The sequence below is a fragment of the Microtus oregoni genome, unplaced genomic scaffold (genome assembly GCF_018167655.1).
Source record: "Microtus oregoni isolate MIOR12 unplaced genomic scaffold, Mior012 000002F_ref0000024, whole genome shotgun sequence".
NCBI lineage: Eukaryota > Metazoa > Chordata > Mammalia > Rodentia > Cricetidae > Microtus > Microtus oregoni.
The window spans coordinates 77,692,445-77,707,500 of record NW_024543061.1 but is presented as its reverse complement, the minus strand read 5'-3'; the positions used below and the strand labels follow the sequence as shown (position 1 = coordinate 77,707,500).

Genomic DNA, 15,056 nt, shown 5'->3' with positions numbered 1-15,056 from the left:
ACAGCCAGCAAATAAGCATCCATCACAAAATAGAGGGTAAAGAATGACACTAGAATCTGCCCTCTGACTTCTATATGTGCACTGTGGCAGGCACATTTGCGTGCATGCATGTGCACGCACACACACACACACACACACCACATACATACACACTATACACATACACCAAACACACCCACACACACCACACATACAGACAGACATACACCACACACACACACACACACACAAACACACACACATACCACACCTCAACCTTTTTTTGTTATGTGATTCTTTTAGAGGCAAAGAATTGGTAACAAGAAGAACTTTGTTTTTATCTTGTTTGTGTTTATTACTTCCCCATCTCTTGGCTTCTTTTTTGGAACCCTAAGCATGGTCTCTACACACCCTTAGCTACCTCCAATATCCTTGAGGGGGAAGCCAAATGAAGCTATTAATTAAACAATTACCAGCATTGGAAAGACAACAAAAGAAAGAATACTGCACAGAAATCTAGAAGGCTAAGATGTAGTTTGGGCCCTGCTACTTATTGGCTGTGCAGTCTTGAGCTAATTGCATCATCTCTCCGAATCCAGTTTCCTCATTTGTAACACGTGATTAACCAATTTCAAAACTCTTTCCAACTAAAAGTATAATAACTCCTTCACTTTTTCTTTGCTGAAAATTATACTCTCCGTTGGGTATTATTCTGTGGCTACAACCTGTTTTCCACAGGTAATGCCGAGTTTAGAATACTGTAGATATGCCTACCAGGGTCAGGCATGCTGGTGCTCACAGTTAATCTCAGTATATTGGAGGTACTGGAATGCAGATTTCTGTAAGTTCAAAATGAGTCTGGCCTACTTATCATGTTTAAAGACAACTGAAACTACATAGTGAAACCCTCAAACAGCAAACAAACAAACACAAAAACAACAAAACTGTGCATATCAAAACTAGAAGTATTCAAATTGTAAGACCCTTGCTGGAGTTTCGAGAATGTCTAGTATCTGTAAGAAAATGTCCACAGAGTGTGTCATCAATAAATTTTGCTTTACATTCTCAATTTATGTAACTTTTTTGTAGTGATAAGAGCGGCGGGTCTGTATCCCCGGCACCCAGCCACTTGCCTTGCTAGCTTATGCCCCGAAATAATTACACGGAAACTGTATTCTTTTAAACACTGCCTGGCCCATTAGTTCCAGCCTCTTATTGACTAGCTCTTACATATTGATCTAACCCATTTCTAATATTCTGTGTAGCACCACGAGCTGGCTTACCAGGAAAGATCTTAACCTGCGTCTGTCTGGAGTGGGAGAATCATGGCGACTGTCTGACTCAGCTTCTTTCTCCCAGCATTCTGCTCTGTTTACTCCACCCACCTAAGGGTTGGCCTATCAAATGGGCCTAGGCAGTTTCTTTATTAATTAACCAATGAAAGCAACAGACAAATGACTATGACCCTCCTCCATCATTTTCTATGAAAAGTCCTGTTTTATTCAGAGTCTCTTCATGAGGCCCTATGAAATAATAAGATATGATGTCTGTGGTGAAAACAGATTCAAATTCTGGCCCCATCATATATTCTGTAAATTATTGGCTTTGTAATTCTTCAGTGTGTTATGTAACCTTTCAAAACTGCTACAGTTTTATGTCAATAAAATAAAATCAGATATTTGTATTACAAAGTCTGGAGGTTAAATAAAATAATTTTTACCAAGCATTGAATGCATTTTTAAAAGTTCATTCCTTATCTATAAATTTCCCTGTCCAAATTATACCCGTGTCCTAGTATTTCTATAAAATATATAACATAATAGTGTTACTTGCCAAATTTAGATGTCGAGAATATTTCCTGATATAATTTATTGTTTTACCTAAACAATAACCCAGGAGCTATCTTGTGTCTTGATTTTCCCCAACAAATGTTTTATATCATCAAAGACATCAGTTTTAGGTGATACTTAGCCAACAATAAACTAAGAAGTTCACATGTTATCTTTTATAAAAATGTGAACACACACACACACACAAATATCCACACATACATCCAAACACAGTTCTTTGCACGTGAACATGTGTACACACATTTTCAAAGAGTGTTAGCCATATCGGTAAAATACCTCTGTTCATTTGACAGGTTGATTCAGTGATGGCAGGAGCAATAAGAGCTCTCTTTAAGAAACCACCTTGTTAACTGTTCTACTTAAGAAAAGCTTCCATATTTTTAGAAAAAAAATTTAAAATGAGAAAGTACTCCAACCTTTACTATTCTAATAAAAATTGTATTCTACCATATTATTCTAGCATAACTCATGATTTTTCCCTATGGATGTGTGACAGATTATGCATAACTTCTATATATTATACTGATATTTAGTCAGATTAAAAAATAGGAAGAGGACTCTCCCACATGATGGTAACTTCCTGTAATCTCATCACTCAGGAAGTGGAGGCAGGAAGATCCAGTTATGTGTAAGCCTGCAGGATATGGTGGGACTCTTGTCTATTAATGATGGAGGAGGGTCTTCTTTCTATCTGTTGTTTCATTGGTTAAGTAATAAAGAAACTGCTTGGCCTCTGATAGGACAGAAAATTAGGTAGGCGGAGTAGACAGAACAGAATGCTGGGAGAAAGAAGCTGAGTCAGGGCAGTCGCCATGATTCTCCCACTCCAGACAGACGCAGGTTAAGATCTTTCCTGGTAAGCCAGCTCGTGGTGCTACACAGAATATTAGAAATGGGTTAGATCAATATGTAAGAGCTAGCCAATAAGAGGCTGGAACTAATGGGCCAGGCAGTGTTTAAAAGAATACAGTTTCCGTGTAATTATTTCAGGTAAAGCTAGCCGAGTGGCGGGATGCAGCCCACCGCTCTTATTACAACATATTAATAGTAGTAGTCACAGTTGTCGTAGTAGTAAGAGAAATAAGTCATGAAGGTGGGAAGGAGTTGGAAAAGTGAGGTGTGTCTGGGAGGAGTTAAAGAGATGAGTGTACTGACTATGATACAAATGGACAGAATGAGTTAATAAAATACCATGTTAATCAAGTTAACAGGGAAGGGTCATAAATGTATGGCCCTTGAACTCTTTCATTTAGTCTCAACTATTTATTTATCTTCATTCTTGCTGTTAAAATTTCTTTTAACATATTTTACATTCCTTTTTATCATCAAGTATTAAGTCTACATTGTGTGGTCTGATGCTTTGGTCATTTCTATCGTCCATTTTATATCATCAATAAAGCAGACAAATATTCAAATCAGTGTCAGGGAAAGTTCACAGGAGTGTAATTAGTTAGTCAAAGAATACAATGGTTTGAAAGCTTAGGGTAAATATTGACCAAATGATCTTGATAAAAATTGTCCTATGTTTCCCACACCAAGTTTCCTCATGATCTCACATATTCACCCTAACACTTGGGGCTTATTATTTAGAAAGAAATTCTTGTCACCTTCAGAGATAAAAGCTGCTACCTGGTTATAATTTTTAATTGGTGTTTATTTGCTGACTTGTAGCCCTTCAAATTTTTCTACTCTGAAAACTGTTCATGCCCTATGTCCATTTGCCTACCAGGTCAGGCGTCCATATTTTGTCTGTGTCCTGCACTGACAATGAAAGCATCGTTCAAGTGCTAAACTCAGCCTGAATCCCATTATGATACAAAGTAATTGAAGGTGGTTAATGCTGTTTACAAATCATAGATCAGTTTTATTTCATCATGGAAATAAAAAGTTACATTCACAATTAAGTCTGTCTGCTCAGTAGAACTCAGTCAAGTAAGACAAGCGCTCCTAAATTTTGACTCTAAAAATGGCTCGCATTCTTATGGTAGCCAAGCACTATCCCAACCTCATTACCAAAGCACCCAATACATTTCTGTGTCCGCTTCATTTATTACCTGCCGTAAACTGGCTGCATATCTTTAGCACTAGCTATGCACAATTAGCAATCGGTGATTGTCTTGTCGCTGTGGTCCTTGCAAGACAAACTTCCTCGATGCAGAAAGTCAGCTCATCTTCATCAGTCAGGCAGCACACACAGACGTGGTCACCCTGAATACAGATGGGTCTCAAGGTAGGAGATGCCCCTCTTCCACTGAATGTTGCTGTGGAGACTTATCCAGTGTGGCCACTTCCAGACGAAGCCTTGCAAAGCCTTGTTGCAACACTCAGTAGGAAGACCAAAATTATTCCAAATATTAAAAAAAAAAACAGTAAAATAGGGGCTGGGGAAAATTCTCATCAAGTGAAGGTCAAGTGATTACTGCAACAACAAGAAGACCCGAGCCAGATACACGGCACCGATCTAAAAGTCCAGGCTAGTGGTTACATGCCTGTAATCTAAGTGTTGGGGACACAGGAATAGGCAGTTCCAGGAAGCTTGTTTACTTGGCCATTTAGCTGAATATGCAAACCCCAGATTCAATGGGAGACTATCTTAAAAGTCAAAAAGGTTCAGTCAGATGGCTGAGTAGATAAAACACTTGCCACCACCTTGGAGAATCTGACTGTGATTCTGGAAATCCACAGTGTAGGACCGACACCCTGACACTACACTCTATCCACTGCGTAGAACCGACTGATTCCCTTACATTGTCCTCTGAGCTCTACACATAGTGTAATACTTGCATTGCAACCCCCTAACAAAAAAAGACTCCCAAGTCTTGTTTCATGAAATTGAAAGAATATTCCAAGGATTTCTTGATAATAGCAATAATAAATAAGGAGGCGTGTACTAGAGGACACCCAGTGTCTTCTTCTGGCCTCCATATAAATAAGGAGGCTTGCACTAAGGACACCCAGTGTCTTCTTCTGGCCTCCATAGATATTTGTGCATCAGCAAATGAACACCTCTGCACATACACAACATCATATATATGCACATGAACACATGCACATGCATGAATATCCATGTGCATATACCACACAGAGAGACAGAAAGCAGTGATGATAGTATGTGCAGGGCTATGCCTTTTCTAGCAACACTGCAGGTCCTGTATTTTAACTATCAAAATATCTCCCTTTAAAAAGTAAGGAAACTGGGGAAGATCTTTCTGGAACTTATTTTATGATAATTTAATTTTCATTTGGAATTGAAAAAAAAATCTCTATACTAGGTTAATTTATTAAGGGCTGAAAAGTTCCTCCACAGAAAACTAAATAATGATGTATCTAGTTTTTCCCTGTCCCTCCAGCAAACTACCAAATTTTGACACACAGATTTCTTATTAATTGTGAAAGCTCAGTTGATAGCTTAAGCTTGTTTCTAACTAATTCTTTTTTTTAATATTTATTTATTTATTTATTATGTGTACAGCATTCCTTCCATGTGTGCCTGCAAGCCAGAAGGGGGTGCCAGGTCTCATTATAGATGGCTGTGAGCCACCATGTGGTTGCTGGGAATTGAACTCAGGACCTCTGGAAGAGCAGTCAGTGCTCTTAACCACTGAGCCATCTCTCCAGCCCCAACTAATTCTTTTTAACTTAAATTAACCTGTATCTTTTAACCTACCTTGTTTTTACATGACTTGGTTACCTTTACTTTGTAAAGCCCATGCTACTTACTCTGCACAACACAAACACACACACACACACACACACACACACACACACACACACACACAGAGAGAGAGAGAGAGAGAGAGAGAGAGAGAGAGAGAGAGAGAGAAAGAGAGAGAGAGAGAGAGATTTTGGAATATATTAATTTGAAATGCAAATATAAATTAAATTTGTGGTTTTTAAGATTTACTTTGTTTCATTGATTTATACATACATATGTGCGTGTGTGTATGCGTGCGTGTGTGTGTGTGTGTGTGTAGAAAGAGACTGCTTTTTCATATTCCGGCCACCCAGACCCAAATAATCACACAGAAACTATATTAATCACAACATTGTTCAGCTAATGTCTCAGGCATATTTCTAGCTAGCTCTTATATCTTGAATTAACCCATTTCTACTAATCTGTGTATTGCCACAAGGCTGTGGCTTCCCAGATAGTTTCTGGCCCTTCTCCTTCGGCAGCTACATGGCATCTCTTTGACTCGACCTACTCTCTATCTCTGTTCTGATTTCCTGCCAGGCTTTACTCTGCTAAGCCACTGGGTGAAACAGCTTCTTTATTAACCAATGGTAATAAAACATATTTATAGTATACAGAGAGGAATCCAAATCACACATATTTAAGCATAGCAATCTCATTTAATACCAAAAATGACCCTTATGTAGATGATACTTTTAGCCTCTAGAGTAGGCAATCAAATTGGCGTCTCTTCATGACTCTACCCTTCTTCCGAACATTCTTTCTGCCTGCCCCCCGAATCCTGCCTAGCTATTGGTCATTTAGCCCTTTATTAAATCAATCAGAGTGACACATATTCACAGTGTCCAAAAAGATTATTCCATAATATAATGACCTTGGAACATAAGGGAAAAAAAAACAGTCTGCTTGATATTTCCTTTTCTTTTCTTTGTGGTATTTAATTTAAGAAACATTTTACATATATTAATTTTCTGGTATGTGTGCATGTTTGTACCTCGGTGTATGTTTAGAGGTCAAAAGATAACTTGTGGGAGTTGATTCTCTCCTCTCTTCTACCCTGAGGATTCTGAGAATCAAACTCAGGTTACAAGGCTTGGTGGCAAACACATTGACCCTTGGAGCTGATTTTCTGGCTCAACATTTGCTTTCTATTTTAAGGACTGAAGCAGTGCTAGGCCCTGTGGAAGCAGAGGTGAATAAAATATAGTTTCTTTAACAAACTCAATGCATTCAGCACTCTGGGGGAGACAAGATATCAGAGACCTGCAGTAAAGCTTAATTAGACTTAGGTCTTCATGCTGGGAGAAGAGGCATCCATTTTTTAAAGTTCAGGAACTCACCTTGGAGCTGACTGATATGTTTAGTTTACAGGAATGAGTCCTATGGTCCTGCTAGAGCTGGGGACAGGACTCAGTTGGTAAATTGCTTGCCTGGTGGGCATGAGGCCCTGCATTCCAGGTTCAAAAGCCACATAACATAACAAAACACCAAAACCAGTATGGTGACAACTACCTGTAATCCCAGAGCTGGGAAGATGGACATAGGCAGATGCCTTGGACTCCCTGGACAGTCAGCCTAGCCAAATCAGTCAGTCTCCTGTCTCGGTGAGAGACTCTGTCTCAAAAAGATTGGTGGATGGCTCTAGAAGAGTACAGTAGAAGCTGATTGCTGCCCTCTGTGCTCATAAACGTCCATGTGCACATACAAGAACACCACACGCGTGTGCACACACACATACACACGCTCACACACACAGAGGGAAGATTTTGAAATATATTAGTTTGAAATGGCAAGTATAAATTTGTAGTTGTTTTAAGATTTATACTTTGTTTCATTGATTTATAAATATATATACATATATATTTAAGCATGACAATCGCATTTAATACCCAAAATGATCATTATGTAAATGATGTTTTTAGACTCTGGGGTAGGCAATCAAATTGGAGTGCAGAATTTTTTTTTATTATGATGATGATTATTTCTTTTATTTTTCTTTCTTTCTTTTTTTTTTTTTTTGGATTTTCAAGACAGGGTTTCTCCGTAGCTTTTGGTTCCTGTCCTAGAACTAGCTCTTGTAGACCAGGCTGGCCTCGAAGTCACAGAGATCCGCCTGCTTCTGCCTTCCAAGTGCTGGGATTAAAGGCATGTGCCACCACCTCCTGGCTCTTTTATATTTTTCTAAGATTTTAATTGTATCATTCTGCCTTTCCTTTTCCTTCCCCCAAGCCCTTCCATATGTTTCTTTTTGCTTTTTTTGGATCTACACCCTCTTTTCATTGATTGCTAATATATAATTAAATACACATGTTAATGTCATATATTCTATGTATCATAATTACAGACTGAAAAAGTTACACTTATTCATGCACAGATATATATATATATATATATATATATATATATATATATATATATACAGGAGATGAGCAGTAGATGTGTTAACATGGAGTTGAGAAAGGGCAGGAGTCCTCAACAAGAGGCGAAGAAATACAAGTAACTACGGAATGAGTAGACAAGAGAAGCAGTTTTCCACTGAGAAGAGCACACCCCTTGGCTGGTGAACCATCAACAAATGGTCAGCCCTAAAAACGTATGTACAATCACCAAATTAACAGACATAGAAGATGTGCAGAAATATTTAAGAACTCTGCCCAAGACAGTGAGTGTTCAACTCAAGATTTTAGCCAAGCAAGTCAGGTTGTTACTCTCTGGAGCAGCTGATGTCAGAAGAGCATTCTGTTTTCTGACGAAGAATATGTAAGTATAAATAGGCCCTGCAGGGCTAAGGTAAAGTTGATTTTGAAAAATTTATAGCAGGATTCAGAATAGGGATAGTGTTCCTTGTTGCTAAAGAGATTGTAAGGGGTGAGATATGCAATGACAATTGGACTGTCAATAGGGAAGAGACGGGAAATTTGTTCACGAGTGTTGGGACTGGCAGACACCTCTTGCTGAATATTGCAGTATGGAGTACTCCGTCCTTTAGTGGCTATGAATGCTGAGTGAGAAAGTAGATATGTTGGGAATACATACCACATTTCCTCTTCTTTTTAAACATTATAAAGACAGAAATTAGTTATAATTATACATCACTGACCTTAGGGAAATAAGACAACTAAGTTAATGTTCTCGCTTCGTCAAATGCATATTACAAATCGAAGCATCTTAAAACAGGGTTTTGATAAGTCTGCTCTAACTGGAAGAGGTGGGAGGCTTGAGAGGGAGGTAAGGGGACACCAAGAGTGTTGAAAACATTTAAAATCACTTTATTGAATTTTTAAAGAATCAGTAAGAAATATAAAAGGGGAAATTTGCTCTATGCCCCCTATTTTAGAGCAGAGGTTTATTATTTATACTTCATTCTTACTCTTCTCAGGACTCAAAAACTCTCTGAAGTCAGCTAGACGTGTCCTCTGCTGGAAACCAGCTGCATTCTTAATTTCCACATAAGAATATTAGATGAGTTAATAACCTAATTGGCATCCTTTCTTTCTTCATTAGTAAGTTTTGAATGAAGATAAAACTGATAGACTGATCATTCCACAGCATTTAAGACTGCATTACAAGAAAGATGGTGAGAGGGCATTCCCGAGGTTTAGGCTGGCCTCTTAAATACACTTAAAGCTTTCTTCAGCCATCACCATATTCAAATTGTTTTTAACAAATGTTAAATCTCATAAAAAGCAGGTTTTATGATGTTGGAAATAAGTCACAAATTTTAAGTTATTTCTTATTTTGTTGAACATTTAATACCTACACTGTGATTTGTCTAATTGCTTCATGTCTACACATCTGAGTATATGTACATGTTTGCGTGTAAGTACACATATGCTCCCGCATGTTGTATGCATGAACGCAGCTGTGTGGGTGGTATACAGGTGAGTGTGCATGTGGAGGCCAGAGACTCACTAGGTGTCTTCTATAGTAGTAGCCTCTTCGCTTTATTGTTTTAGACAGTCTCCCACTGAACCTCAAGCTCATTCGTTTCATTAAAGCAACTGATCAGCACCTCCAGGATCGTCCTGTTTCAGCCTCCCCAGTTCTGGGCTTATATGTGCAAGCACAGGCATGCCAGGCCATTTATCTGCACGCTGGGGACTGAACGAAGATCTTTATTCTTGTGTGGCAAGCACTTTACCCTGTCCCCAACCCCTGTATGAGACATTTATTTTTTAATTTTTTTTATTTATTAAAGATTTCTGCCTCCTCCCCGCCACCACCTCCCATTTCCCTCCCCCTCCCCTGATCAAGTCCCCCTCCCTCGTCCAATTTTAGGGACAAGAATGATCTCAATTGAACAGCTATGGTCTGCTCCTAACCACAGCAGTAAACATTGTTTACACTGTTTTGTAAGTCAGGTGTGACTGCGATACCTTTAACCTGTGTTCTATATCATCTTTACCTTTACATATAGGTCGACATGTCCACAAAAGACTTTACCCAGTTGTTAATATGTCAGTTATGAAACCTTTTAGAAAGGACTGTTTCACTCTGTTGATATATTTTCTCTCACTTTTAGATATTGTATCTATTTCTCTCTGTCTCTCTCTGTGTACTAGTCAATGGGACATGTGGCATCCACCTCATCAAATGCACAAGAGAAAACAGTAATGCAAAGACTGTGGGTCTGGGTGTGGCAATTCATTCCTGCAATGGCAGCATTCAGGAGTCTGAGGCGTGATGGTTGCTAAGCTTCGAGGCCAGTGTGGGCTTCACAGTGAATTGCAGGCTAGTCTAAACAACACGGTGAGACTTTATTTTAAGAAAACAAAGACTAATAAACTTAGATTCACTCTTTACATCGTCCTGACCTGGGTGAGAAAACAAACCAGCGGCTGACAAAGAACTGAAACGTCTCCCGTTCTCCACCACATTTCCTTAGGCTGTGCGAACCCAGACAGGTCTTTTGACATTCTGGTAAGAGCCCAGAAAGTCATACAAGTGTACATACATGCAAACATGTACATATATTCAAATATGTAGACATGAAAAATTCGATAAATAACAGTACAGGAATTAAATGCTCACTGACCTACTAGGCTGAATGTGAGAAACAAGTCTGATCAAGTCCCATGATCAAAAGGGGAGGCTTAGTCTTTGCCACCAGGGGAAGGCTGGAATCTGGACCGTATCCATGGCAGCTTGTTTGCCTGTTTTCCCTGGGCTTTTCATGGTAGTTCCCTATAGTTGGATACTGTGTCTTCTTCTCTCCCACAGAGAACTTAAGTAGGGAAAGAATGGCATGCACCCATGCCAGCATCACATGTGTGACCAAAGCAGAACATGAATCCAGGTTGCCAGGACTGCTGCTTCCAGGTGACAACTCACTGTGGCAACCTTGATCTTACTCACCTACAAAATAAAATATTCTGTCTTTAAGGACTCTGAGCTACAAATTACAGGATACCGCAGGGCAGGATGGGAAGACAGAATCCCATCTTTGTATATGATGACTAATAGAATTTATGTTCCTGATAAGAAATTAAACAAAGTTAAAGACAACGAACATTGAAAATTTCTTCAGATCATTTGCACTGTAGGAAAACCAGCTCTATAACAGCAAGAAGACAGGAGTACTTTACTGGATGTATTTATTCAGATATGATATTATATTATTAATGAGTTGAAAGTAATTTCAGCAGTAATATAAACGGATTGTCTTGAGCACTCATTAAACATGACTTTATTGCTGTTTCACTTAATTTTCCATAAAAGATAAAAGTCAAATTTGGACTCCCAAGGGTTGTCCAAATAAAAGAATATTTCTGTTTATCCAATATATCTTCATGGTCATGCTAGCTATATAAACTGATATATTAAACATCACTGTTTAAATGCAATATTTAAGGCATACAGCCTAAAACTAGCAAAAGAGGAAAATATACTCGAAGTCCCAAACTTAAATGTGCATCTTGTCCAGCAGATGCAGCAGCAAACAAATCCAGGATTTCCATGCCAGAGCTGAGCCTCTACTTTAAACCAACATCAGCAGTAGGCAGTAATCCTAGGGAAAAAGTAAATTCCACAAATAAACAGAGCAATTTTCCTTTAAGAGGAGAGCTAATTCTTTTCAATCTACTTTTTTTATTATACTATTTTCCCCTCTATCTACTTAGCTAGTGTAAGGATAAATTTCCAAAGCTGCCTGGATGGAAAATAAATAGATTCACTGTTTGTCTAGAATTCCAATCTTTGCAAATGTAAATCAGCCCAAGTGCCCCTCATTTAAACCTTCAACTTTGCAGAGCATTAGAGGGTGGCCTTCACTTCACAGTTTAATCCACGCACTAAGATTTCTGCCTGAGCATCACTCTGAATTGACTATCTGATAAAGAATGACCACCACCAAAGGTCACAGAGGTCAGCCTGTGTAATTACAGAATTGTTTTCAGTCAACTCTACCAAACACTGCCATTTGAATTTTAAGTTGTTATAATTAAATTTATATACGTATATGTAATGTATATATATATATATTATATACAGATCTCCCCAGAGTTACTTTATTGCTAAATGTACTGGAAACAGCACGGCATTTACTTTTGACCTGTATTGTGTTCATAGTATCATCCACTGAGAAACTATATAAAAAGAACGCTTATTAAAAATACTAGAGTCTTGCACTTTAAACAATACTTCATAAACTAAAGTGCATAATTAACTGCTGGGAGCTGGTTTTATTTATCACATCAACATGAGAAAGTTCTTCCAGGTTGCTCTGCCTTAACAGGAAGCATTCTAGGAAGTAACATCTACTATTTCCTAGCTGAGGAATTTTGCCATGGAGGAAACTAGCCCCTAGGCACTTTGCACTGGACACTGGGCACTTACAAATTGCTAAGATTTAGTCACATTTTAATAACAGAATTAAAGGGTGCCTGGAATAGAAAACTTTAAACTGGACAATTTCCCAATTCTTTGGTTCACTGTAGTGATTTTTATAGTTTATATTAACTGGACAAAAGACCAGTATAAAACCGTTCATGATCATGACCAGTAAGAACTGATATCATATTTAATTTTACTTTGATGGGTATGTATATGGATCAAATATTTTCTCCTCGCCAAAGTAGCAAGGAAAAAGAAAAGAGAAAAGAAAAGAAATAAGGAATTTCACCATTGGTGTCCCAAATGCTGACCTTGCTGCTCCTATGCTGTTTATAAATGAGGGGGAGTTTGAAAGGCTGTATGCAAGTGTTAATATATAAACAACACAGTTTTAACTTTTACTATGAAAGTAACTTCCTAAGACCGTCTTTCAGATTTCAGGAGTCCTAACACACTTTATGTTTTCATGCTTTCAGATTTTGTGTCGGAGACAAATTTTTCTTAAAGAATAACATGATCCTCTGCCAGACAGACTACGAAGAAGGCCTGATGAAAGAAGGCTACGCACCCCAGGTCCGCTGATCCGTCAGCATCACCCCCAACAACACAAAGCACTACATCCCTTTATCTTTTTTGCTCACCTGTATATAAGAATTGACACAGGAACCTACTAAATAGGGTAGTGGTAGGACAGCAGGATGGCCGGCCATATGGAAGAAAAGGCGGACTGCATCTTTATGTAGTAAAATTGCCCCAGTTCAAGAGTTGAATGTCCATTATTAAAGAAAGAAAAGTAATGTATATATTGCTGGATTTTTTGCTTGCTATTCGTTTTTGTGTCACTTGGCATGAGATGTTTATTTTGGACTATTGTATATAATGTATTGTAATATCTGAAGCACAAATGTAATACAGTTTTATTGTGTTACCATTTGTGTTTTGTTTGCTTCTTTGTATTGTTGCATTTGGGTACAATCAGTGTTTAAACTTACTGTATATTTATGCTTTCTGTGTCTACCAGCTATTTTCAATGAGCTATACCTTTCTAGTAAGAACTGAAGAGCAAACCTCACCGATGACACACAGATAATGCAAGACTATCACATTAGAAACACAAAAGTAAATAAGTAAACACAGGCAAAGCAGTTAGTGACACCCACTCCTTATGGCTCCTACAGTTAGGTGTATTCATGGTCTCATGATAACCCCCTATTTTCAGGGGACTAAAGATCAGCTTTAAAAAAAAACAATAAAGATTTCAGCTTAAAGCACTTTCATTTTATACCAACGTGAAAAGTGCCATTTTTAGAATGTCGTTAAGACTTAGTGATGTCATTTTAATACTCTTTATTGTGTCCCTCACCTTCGCTATACATTTATTCTCTTTTTCTTTTCTCAATCACACACCGTTTGTGAAATAGTGCCTTTGGGTAGCATGTAAATTCTTTTTCCAAAGGGTTACTCTAAATGAAAACGGTATTATCACAATTAGGACATAATTTTTCAAATTTAAAATTCCTTGTATAAATGTTGTCCAGGCTTCTCCCTAGGAGATGGGGCTTGATGTCTTTATGGTTAACGCACTGATGACACCACACGGACCGGAGTGTGATTCCACTGAAGCCAGGATGATGCCCCTTGAGTTCTTCGCCATCGTCCTACTCAGATCATGTAACACTTGGGCTAAAAATCTATCTTTTTCATTTCTTTTTCATGATGAAATGTTTTCCCCTTATTTAAATGATAGCTGATGAAGAAGAATGTTCTAGAAACAGAAACTGTGGGAAAGGATTTACTTAAACTGCAACTAAGGAAATAAAACCGAGACTCTGGTTCCCTCTTCTGCTCACACGTTGTTATTTTGGTTTTGCATTCTGCGGTGAGACAAGTTTTCCCCAAATCCACTCCGAACAGGCACTGTGAACCATATTTGTTCTCCAGCAAACTCTGCACCATGGGTTTTCTCATTGTTCTCCATTGCGTATACAGGAAATGTCCCCCACCGTTATCTGCATTACATATTTTCCGTGCCAGTTTCTGCATTACAGATGGCCATTAAATATTCTACCTACATTCTTGGTCTGGGGCCATAATATTAAGCTGGAAACAATGCTGGTGTGGCTTTGAATCATCATGAAACATAAGTTTATTCGGGAAATGCATGAGAATCTGAATATTGCCTCGTGAAAAAAAAAATGGTTCTGTAAAAAGTGAATGATAGGCGCATTTTCCAAATGCTTCGTGATTAAGAGTGTGCAAGTCCCGTTTGCTCAAATTGGAGGAAAAATGAAGAATTGTAATCCATTTGGAATCCACAAGGTGATTCTTATTTACCGCTCAGCCCCAAAAGTTTGTTTTGTGAGAAGACAGGCTTAGCTTAAGATATCAAAAATGAAATTGGGAAAGATGACACACCACAGGTGAAGGAGACACACAGCCAGGAAAGGGGACACACAGCAAGGGAAGGGACACACGGCCAGGGAAGGGGACCCACAGCAAGGGAAGGGGACCCACAGCAAGGGAAGGGGACACACAGCAAGGGAAGGGGATACAAAGCAAGAAGTTCACCTAACAGCCCTGCTGGCTCCTCTTGATATAACATCTTTCATTATGGTTTTCAAATGTCCTTAACTTTTCCCATCAAAATGGGTTTTCATAGTGTCCTTAACAGGTCAAAATATGTGTCACCTGGGGACAAACTT

General features: G+C 38.5%; 1 protein-coding gene across 8 annotated transcripts in view; it reads left to right on the top strand.

The window, feature by feature from the left end:
* The window catches only part of Lmo3 (LIM domain only 3), a 62,454-nt gene extending 48,050 nt beyond the window's left edge, over positions 1–14,404 (top strand). For 4 of the 8 annotated variants that reach the window (XM_041644467.1, XM_041644459.1, XM_041644450.1 and 1 more), the window contains exon 5: positions 12,831–14,400. In XM_041644467.1, the coding sequence (XP_041500401.1) occupies positions 12,831–12,936 (106 nt within the window). In that variant the 3' untranslated portion in view covers positions 12,937–14,400. Of the gene's footprint in view, positions 1–12,830 lie in introns of all 8 variants that reach the window. The other 4 variants (XM_041644485.1, XM_041644476.1, XM_041644419.1 and 1 more) reach the window with 3 other exon arrangements.
* The last annotated feature ends 652 nt before the right edge of the window (positions 14,405–15,056 follow it).